Below are 9999 nucleotides of genomic sequence, written 5' to 3' on the forward strand. Positions count from 1 at the left end.
ACGGCCAATCCACCCTAACCTGCACATCTCTGGATACTACGGGGACAATTTAGCACGGCCAATCCACCCTAACCTGCACATCCCTGGGCACTACGGGGACAATTTAGCACGGCCAATCCACCCTAACCTGCACATCCCTGGGCACTACGGGGACAATTCAGCACAGCCAATCCACCCTAACCTGCACATCCCTGGGCACTACGGGGACAATTCAGCACGGCCAATCCACCCTAACCTGTACAACCCTGGGCACTACGGGGACAATTTAGCACGGCCAATCCCACCATTACCTGCACATCCCTGGGCACTACGGGGACAATTTAGCACGGCCAATCCACCCTAACCCACACATCCCTGGGCACTACGGGGACAATTTAGCACGGCCAATACACCCTAACCTGCACACCCCTGGGCACTACGGGGACAATTCAGCACGGCCAATCCACCCTAACCTGTACATCCCTGGGCACTACGGGGACAATTTAGCACGGACAATCCACCCTAACCTGCACATCCCCGGGCACTACGGGGACAATTCAGCACGGCCAATCCACCCTAACCTGCACATCCCCGGGCACTACGGGGACAATTTAGCACGGCCAATCCACCCTAACCTGCACATCTCTGGATACTACGGGGACAATTTAGCACGGCCAATCCACCCTAACCTGCACATCCCTGGGCACTACGGGGACAATTCAGCACGGCCAATCCACCCTAACCTGTACAACCCTGGGCACTACGGGGACAATTTAGCACGGCCAATCCCACCATTACCTGCACATCCCTGGGCACTACGGGGACAATTTAGCACGGCCAATCCACCCTAACCCACACATCCCTGGGCACTACGGGGACAATTTAGCACGGCCAATACACCCTAACCTGCACACCCCTGGGCACTACGGGGACAATTCAGCACGGCCAATCCACCCTAACCTGTACATCCCTGGGCACTACGGGACAATTTAGCACGGACAATCCACCCTAACCTGCACATCTCTGGATACTACGGGGACAATTTAGCACGGCCAATCCACCCTAACCTGCACATCCCTGGGCACTACGGGGACAATTTAGCACGGCCAATCCACCCTAACCTGCACATCCCTGGGCACTACGGGGACAATTTAGCACGGCCAATCCACCCTAACCTGCACATCCCTGGGCACTACGGGGACAATTTAGCACGGCCAATCCACCCTAACCTGCACATCCCTGGGCACTACGGGGACAATTCAGCACGGCCAATCCACCCTAACCTGCACATCCCTGGGCACTACGGGGACAATTTAGCACGGCCAATCCCACCATTACCTGCATATCCCTGGGCACTACGGGGACAATTTAGCACGGCCAATCCACCCTAACCCACACATCCCTGGGCACTACGGGGACAATTTAGCACGGCCAATCCACCCTAACCTGTACATCCCTGGGCACTACGGGGACAATTCAGCACGGCCAATCCACCCTAACCTGCACATCCCTGGATACTACGGGGACAATTTAGCACGGCCAATCCACCCTAACCTGCATATCCCTGGGCACTACGGGGACAATTTAGCACGGCCAATCCACCCTAACCCACACATCCCTGGGCACTACGGGGACAATTTAGCACGGCCAATCCACCCTAACCTGTACATCCCTGGGCACTACGGGGACAATTCAGCACGGCCAATCCACCCTAACCTGTACGTCCCTGGGCACTACGGGGACAATTCAGCACGGCCAATCCACCCTAACCTGCACATCCCTGGGCACTACGGGGACAATTCAGCACAGCCAATCCACCCTAACCTGCACATCCCTGGGCACTACGGGGACAATTCAGCACGGCCAATCCACCCTAACCTGCACATCCCTGGGCACTACGGGGACAATTCAGCACAGCCAATCCACCCTAACCTGCACATCCCTGGGCACTACGGGGACAATTTAGCACGGCCAATCCCACCATTACCTGCACATCCCTGGGCACTACGGGGACAATTTAGCACGGCCAATCCACCCTAACCTGCACACCCCTGGGCACTACGGGGACAATTTAGCACGGCCAATCCCACCATTACCTGCACATCCCTGGGCACTACGGGGACAATTTAGCACAGACAATCCACCCTAACCTGCACATCCCTGGGCACTACGGGGACAATTTAGCACGGCCAATCCCACCATTACCTGCACATCCCTGGGCACTACGGGGACAATTTAGCACGGCCAATACACCCTAACCTGCACACCCCTGGGCACTACGGGGACAATTTAGCACGGCCAATCCACCCTAACCTGCACATCCCCGGGCACTACGGGGACAATTCAGCACGGCCAATCCACCCTAACCTGTACATCCCTGGGCACTACGGGGACAATTTAGCACGGACAATCCACCCTAACCTGCACATCCCCGGGCACTACGGGGACAATTCAGCACGGCCAATCCACCCTAACCTGTACATCCCTGGGCACTACGGGGACAATTTAGCACGGCCAATCCCACCCTAACCTGCACATCTCTGGATTCTACGGGGACAATTTAGCACGGACAATCCACCCTAACCTGCACATCCCTGGGCACTACGGGGACAATTTAGCACGGCCAATCCCACCATTACCTGCACATCCCTGGGCACTACGGGGACAATTTAGCACGGCCAATACACCCTAACCTGCACACCCCTGGGCACTACGGGGACAATTTAGCACGGCCAATCCACCCTAACCTGCACATCCCCGGGCACTACGGGGACAATTCAGCACGGCCAATCCACCCTAACCTGTACATCCCTGGGCACTACGGGGACAATTTAGCACGGACAATCCACCCTAACCTGCACATCCCCGGGCACTACGGGGACAATTCAGCACGGCCAATCCACCCTAACCTGTACATCCCTGGGCACTACGGGGACAATTCAGCACGGACAATCCACCCTAACCTGCACATCCCGGGCACTACGGGGACAATTCAGCACGGCCAATCCACCCTAACCTGTACATCCCTGGGCACTACGGGGACAATTCAGCACGGCCAATCCACCCTAACCTGTACATCCCTGGGCACTACGGGGACAATTCAGCACGGCCAATCCACCCTAACCTGTACATCCCTGGGCACTACGGGGACAATTTAGCACGGCCAATCCACCCTAACCTACACATCCCTGGGCACCACGGAGACAATTTAGCACGGCCAATCCACCCTAACCCGCACATCCCTGGGCACTACGGGGACAATTTAGCACGGTCAATCCACCCTAACCTGCACATCCCTGGGCACCACGGGGGACAATTTAGCACGGCCAATCCACCCTAACCTGCACATCCCTGGGCACCACGGAGACAATTTAGCACGGCCAATCCACCCAGGCCTCCAGCGCCGCGGGGCAGCCGGTCTAACCGCAGTGGCGCCCTGCGAGAGCCGGGTGATAGAGTCTCGAGGTGGTGACCCCTGAGGGTGGGAGCTGGGGAAGGCCGGGCAACCCAGAAACGGGAACTGGAGAGGGGGTGCTCGTCGGTTCAGTTCTGAGAACCGCAAAGCCCGGTAGAGTAACCTCAAATCAGGTGCTCCCAACCTCTGGCCTTTTCCAGTTGAAGATGCCAACCTGCTCTTAAATTGCTGGAGATAGTGTTCGGAGTTGAGAGGTGACGTTGTTGAGGAACCTACCATCCCTGTGCCCATTCCGGGCCCAGCCTTCTCTCCCAGGGAGTGGCGTTAATTCCCCGAACTGGAATTCATCTCACGTCAAACTATGCTCAGTACATTTCAAACACTTCAGCTTATTTTTGGCTGGGAATTATTGTAGGTTCATAGGTCCGTAGGTTTAAGGTGAGACGGGGAGGGGCGGAAAGAGACACGAGGCTAAGTTTTTCCACCCCCCCTCAGAGGGTGGTGCGTGTGTGGAACGAGCTGCCAGAGGAAGTGGTGGGGGCTGGTACAATGACAACATTTAAAAGGATGGGGGGTGGGACATGGATAGGAAGGGTTTAGGGGGAGATGGGCCAAGGGCTGGGGAACGGCGACTGGGTTAGGTCTTTTCCCCCTGGGGTGGGGGCAGCCCAGAACTAGAGGTTTATAAAATCATGAGGGGGGGCATGGATAGGGTAAATAGACAAGGTCTTTTCCCCCTGGGGTGGGGGAGCCAGAACTAGAGGGGGGTAGGTTTAAGGTGAGAGGGGGGAAAGGGACCCGAGGGGTTACTTTTCCCCCTAGAGGGTGGTGCGTGTGTGGAACGAGCTGCCAGAGGAAGTGGTGGGGGCCCCCATGATTTTATAAACCTCTATAAGGTCACCCCTCAGTCCCCGACGCTCCGGGGAAAACAGCCTCCGGCCTGTTCAGCCTCTCCCTGTAACTCAAACCCTCCAACCCTGGCAACATCCTTGTAAATCTTTTCTGAACCCTTTCAAGTTTCACAACATCTTTCCGATAGGAAGGAGACCAGAATTGCACGCAATATTCCAACAGCGGCCTAACCAATGTCCTGTACAGCCGCAACATGACCTCCCGACTCCTGTACTCAATACTCTGACCAATAAAGGAAAGCATACCAAACGCTGCCTTCACTATCCTATCCACCTGCGACTCCACTTTCAAGGAGCTATGAACCTGCACTCCAAGGCCTCTTTGTTCAGCAACACTCCCCAGGACCTTACCATTAAGTGGATAAGTCCTGCTAAGATTTGCTTTCCCAAAATGCAGCCCCTCACATTTATCTGAACTAAACTCCATCTGCCCCTTCTCAGCCCATTGGCCCATCTGGTCCAGATCCTGTTGTAATCTGAGGGAACCCTCTTCGCTGTCCACTCCACCTCCAATTTTGGGGTCATCTGCAAACTTACTAACTGTCCCGCTGATGTTCGCCTCCAAATTATTTATGGAAATGATGAAATGGTGACCCAGTTGTTCAAAAGGAGGAACGAGACTGTTAATGGGGACGCCGGGTGGCATGAAGACGTGGGGGGGGGGGGGGGAGAGGGGCACAGTTTCGGGGAGGAGGGGACTCCCATCGAAGACACAGGCCAAGGAGAAATTACTTCGCTTTATTCGTTGATGGGAAAGAGCCAATCCTGTCGCTGAGGAGTCTGGAGTCACGTATAGGCCAGACTAGGACGGCCGTTCTGAAGGCCTCTGGTGAAGCAGATGAGTATTCCCTGTCAATGGATTCGCGGTCATGGAACGAGACGGCGCAGAATGGGCCCTGGACGCTGGGCTGACTTGTCAACACTATCCCACCCTCATCCACGTGCTTAAACCTGGCAGAGTTCCCTACATCGGCAGAGTAAAGAACCTGCCTCGTCTTCAACCCGTCACCCCTCGATTCCTACCTGCGCCCCCCCCCCCCCACCTCGTACAAACTGACGCCATCATCCTAGGGGGGAAAAAACTCTCGCCATCTACCCTGTCACAGTGAGATTCATAGCCCCTGGGATTTTCACTGAGTTGAATTCGAGCCGGGGGTGGGAATCGAACCCGGGTCCTCGGAATAACCGTCTGGCCGCAATCCTGCTGGGGCCAACGCTGCCCTGATACGGTGCAGTCTGCTAAATTCCCCTACAGATTGGTGGGGTGGATGGGTTGGGAGGGGGAGGCAGTAGATAGAGGGAGAGACGGAGAGAGTGTGGTGGGGTCGATGGGTTGGAAGAGGGAGGCGGGAGACAGAGAGAGAGAGACAGACAGAGAGAGAGAGACAGACAGAGAGAGAGAGACAGAGGGAGAGTCAGACGGAGAGAGAGAGACAGAGAGAGAGACAGGAAAGCCAATATTGCCTCTTGGACTTAATTGCCCTCACCTTCCCCGTATTAACGGACTCGAATTTGCCTTTGATACACAGATGTAGCTACCTGCTTTGTCCCATCAGGACCAGGGAGTCTAAAACTAGGCAGCATTTATTGAGGACAGGAGTTGGGAGGTCATGTTGCGGCTGTACAGGACATTGGTTCGGCCGCTGTTGGAATATTGCGTGCAATTCTGGTCTCCTTCCAATGTTGTGAAAGTTGAAAGGGCTCAGGAAAGATTTACAAGGATGTTGCCAGGGTTGGAGGGTTTGAGCTACAGGGAGAGGCTGAACAGGCTGGGGCTGTTTTCCCTGGAGCGTCGGAGGCTGAGGGGTGACCTTATAGAGGTTTATAAAATCATGAGGGGGACATGGATAGAGTAAATAGACAAGGTCTTTTCCCCCTGGGGTGGGGAGCCCAGAACTAGAGGGGGGTAGGTTTAAGGTGAGAGGGGGAAAGGGACCCGAGGGGTAACTTTTTCCCCCAGAGGGTGGTGCGTGTGTGGAACGAGCTGCCAGAGGAAGTGGTGGGGGCTGGTACAATGACAACATTTAAGAGGCATTTGGATGGGGATATGGATAGGAAGGGTTTGGAAGGAAATGGGCCAGGTGCTGGCCTAGATTGGGTCGGGATATCTGGGTCAGCATGGACGGGTTGGACCGAAGGGTCTGTTTCTGTGCTGTACATCTCTATGACTCTAAGTTGAGAGATTGGTGCTGAAAAATCACAGCGGGTCAGGCAGCATCCGAGGGGGCGGGAGAATCGACGTTTTGAGAAATGCCCGAAACGTTGATTTTTCCTGGACATCGGCTGCTGCCCGACCAGCTGTGCTTTTCCAGCCCCACCCTTTCCCACTAACAGGGAGACGGGGTGGTTAAGAAGGCGTTTAGCACGCTTGCCTTCATAGCTGAGACCTTTGAGCTGGGGGGGAACGTCACGTTGGGGGTTATACAGGACATTGGTGAGGCTCCGTCTGGAGCAGTGTGTCCAGCTCCCGTCGCACCGTTCCAGGAAGGTCATTATTCTCCCGGAGAGGGTTCGGGAAGAGGTTTACCGGGACGGTGCCGGGGATGGAGGGTTTGAGGTAGAAGGAGACGCTGAGACTTTTTCACCTTTTGCAGCGTAAGGGGCTGAGGAGCAGGAGAATCATGAGGGGGTTAGAGAAAGTGAATGGCTGCTGTCTTTTCCCTCGAGTGGGTGGTATTCAAGACTAGGAGACATATTTGTGAGGTGGGGAGAATAAAGATTTAAAAAGGGTACAAGGTGCATTTTGCTCCCCCCCCACGAATGAATTTTCAGAGGATGTGGTGGACGGGCAACGTTTGAAAGACTTCTGGATAAGTCCCCGAATAGGAAATGGATACGGTCCGGGAGCAGGGTTCAGGTGACGGACCAGTTTAGTTCGGGACTGGGGCCAGCATGGACTGGTTGGGCCGAAGGGTCTGTTCCGCTGCTGTTAGGGGGGGTCCTACGACTGACCCTCGTCCCAGGAACATTTGGATAATGAGGACACCAGCCTCAATTCCAACCACCCTCACCTCCAAACCCCGGGAACCTGGGTCACTTCTCTCTGCCTGGACGCTCCAGCCCGCAGTCGGGAGAGGACAGGCAGCAACGCCTCCTTCCACCCCCGCTCCTCGACGCTGGCGCCCCGCAACAGACATGGACTCAGCCCGCTCACTATCCTCCTTATACACACGGGCGTGCGGGCAAATTCAGCCCCCGACACCACAAGGGGAGGCTGGATCTCAGACGACCAGGAGACGGAGTATGAGAAAGAGATGGACTGTTCAGATGACAATTCCCCCCCCTCTCAATGTCGGCGAAGCCAGGGAGGCTGGGTGGAGGGCTCCCCTCCAATCCCATCTGGTCCCGAGATCAGGCTCCTGACAGCGACGATCGCCAATGACCTGTCCTCGTCCCCTCGCACGTCGACGGTCAAGGAAGCACACCCACACACCTCGACTCCCTCAGGCGGCCACAGGAATTCGGTACGTCGGCGAAAGCATCCGATCCGGGCGCTCGGAATGGCGACTGCTCTTCCCAGGTCCGCAAGAAACCCTAAGGGAGACGTGAACCCGGCCCCGGTCCGTCTTGCAGCTTCCCACCCACGACACTTCCCACTGCCACCGTCGTCAGGGAGCCCTCCCACCCCGGATATCACCCCTTCCATACAGCAGGAGAAACAAACACATCTCGACAGACTGGGAAACAGGCCCTCGCTGGCTCTGAACGGAGCTCTTTCACTGTAATCTCTCTCTGCAAACCTCCTTAGTGGCTGTAACACTATACGATGTGCTCTATTCTGCTACCCTGGTGCAGTTGTATGGTTCTGTCTGTCTGTATAGCACACAAAACAGCATTTTTCGCTGTAACAGGAATATGTCAAATCAAAAACACATCAGATGTGCGAACTACACTGTGCAAACTCTCAAAGCAACAACGTGTTCTCCCGCATTTAAATCCAAATCTGATTTAAAGCACTCCCTTTCCGTACGGGCAAAACGCACACAGAGCCCCTGCGTTTACATCAGCCTGACCTCCACCCAACCCCCCAACCCACCGAAAACAAAATCCCACCTTTCCCACCCACTTCCCAATCAACTCCTCACGATGACAGTCTCTTACCGCGCCTCAGGAATTGTGCTGCGCTCCAAACAGTCATCACGAAACCGGGATGGACGAGAGAGAGAGAGAGAGAGAGAAAGAGAGGGAGCGAAGGAGAAAGAGAGGCAGAGAAAGAGCAAATGAGAGGGAGAGATACGGTGAACGAGAAACCCAGAGACAGAGCGAACGAGAGAGAGATAGATCGAACGAGAGGGAGAGATAGAGCAAACGAGAGAGTGAGATAGAGTGAACAAGACAGAGATAGAGCGAACAACAGATGGAGACAGAGTGAACGAGAGAGAGAGACAGAGTGAACGAGAGAGAGAGATAGAGTGAACGAGAGAGGGAGATAGAGTGAACGAGAGAGGGAGATAGAGTGAACGAGAGAGGGAGATAGAGTGAACGAGAGAGGGAGATAGAGTGAATGAGAGGGAGAGAGAGTGAACGAGAGAGAGAGAGTGAATGAGAGGGAGAGAGTGAATGAGAGGGAGATAGAGTGAACGAAAGAGAGATAGAGAGAGAGTGAATGAGAGAGAGAGATAGATAGAGAGAGGGACAGAGAGACTCAGAGGAGGAAGAAGAGTGTAGAGGGATAGAGAGAATGAGAGAGAGAGGGATAGAGAGAGAGTGTGATTGAGAGAGAGAGGGGAGACAGTGACAGTGAATGGGTCAGGGTCAGGGACAGAGACAGTGACAGAGACAGGGAGAGGGTGAGGGTGAGGGGAGTTTGGCCAATTCCAGGGACATCTGCCGTAAACTGGATTGCACTGTCGTGAAGAGGACCCTCCGACCTTTGACCGGGCCCGCCGTCATTTACCTGTCATCCGCCGGGGCTCGGGGACCGCGCTCACACCGCCATTGGCCTCGGCCTTATCCGCCGCCGCTGCCGCTGCCATGCTGCCGCCTGAGCCGCCCTCAGTGGCCGAGCAGCTCCTTCCCCACCCACAAGGGCAGCGGGAGGGGGTCAGGGGGAAGGCTCACCGCAGCCTCACCCGCCGCCGGCAACGGCAGCAGACCTCCTGCTGCAGCGCCACCGCGGGACCGGGAGGTCTCACTGCAGACCTCCTGCTGCAGCGCCACCGCGGGACCGGGAGGTCTCACTGCAGACCTCCTGCTGCAGCGCCACCGCGGGACCGGGAGGTCTCACTGCAGGCATCCTGCTGCAGCGCCACCGCGGGACCGGGAGGTCTCACTGCAGACCTCCTGCTGCAGCGCCACCGCGGGACCGGGAGGTCTTACTGCAGACCTCCTGCTGCAGCGCCACCGCGGGACCGGGAGGTCTCACTGCAGACCTCCTGCTGCAGCGCCACCGCGGGACCGGGAGGTCTCATTGCAGACCTCCTGCTGCAGCGCCACCGCGGGACCGGGAGGTCTCACTGCAGACCTCCACAGGCAACGCCACCGCGGGACCGGGAGGTCTCACTGCAGACCTCCAGAGGCAGCGCCCTCGTGGGACCGGGAGGTCTCATTGCAGACCTCCTGCTGCAGCGCCACCGCGGGACCGGGAGGTCTCACTGCAGACCTCCACAGGCAACGCCACCGCGGGCCGGGGAGGTCTCACTGCAGCCTCACCCTCCGCCGGCAACGGCAGCAGACCTCCAGGGGCCGCGGGAC

The 9999-nt window shown here is 56.5% G+C and overlaps 1 protein-coding gene across 2 annotated transcripts in view; it reads right to left on the bottom strand.

The window, feature by feature from the left end:
- Nucleotides 1-9381, bottom strand: part of slc35a2 (solute carrier family 35 member 2) — a 28293-nt gene extending 18912 nt beyond the window's left edge. Inside the window, exon 1 of one of the 2 annotated variants that reach the window (XM_060823268.1) lies at nucleotides 8407-9143. In XM_060823268.1, the coding sequence (XP_060679251.1) occupies nucleotides 8407-8443 (37 nt within the window). In that variant the 5' untranslated portion in view covers nucleotides 8444-9143. Of the gene's footprint in view, nucleotides 1-8406; nucleotides 9144-9202 lie in introns of those variants that run through there. The other variant, XM_060823267.1, reaches the window with a different exon arrangement.
- Between the last annotated feature and the right edge of the window lie 618 nt (nucleotides 9382-9999).

The sequence above is a fragment of the Hemiscyllium ocellatum genome, unplaced genomic scaffold, assembly GCF_020745735.1.
Source record: "Hemiscyllium ocellatum isolate sHemOce1 unplaced genomic scaffold, sHemOce1.pat.X.cur. scaffold_518_pat_ctg1, whole genome shotgun sequence".
In the NCBI taxonomy this organism is placed as follows: Eukaryota; Metazoa; Chordata; class Chondrichthyes; order Orectolobiformes; family Hemiscylliidae; genus Hemiscyllium; species Hemiscyllium ocellatum.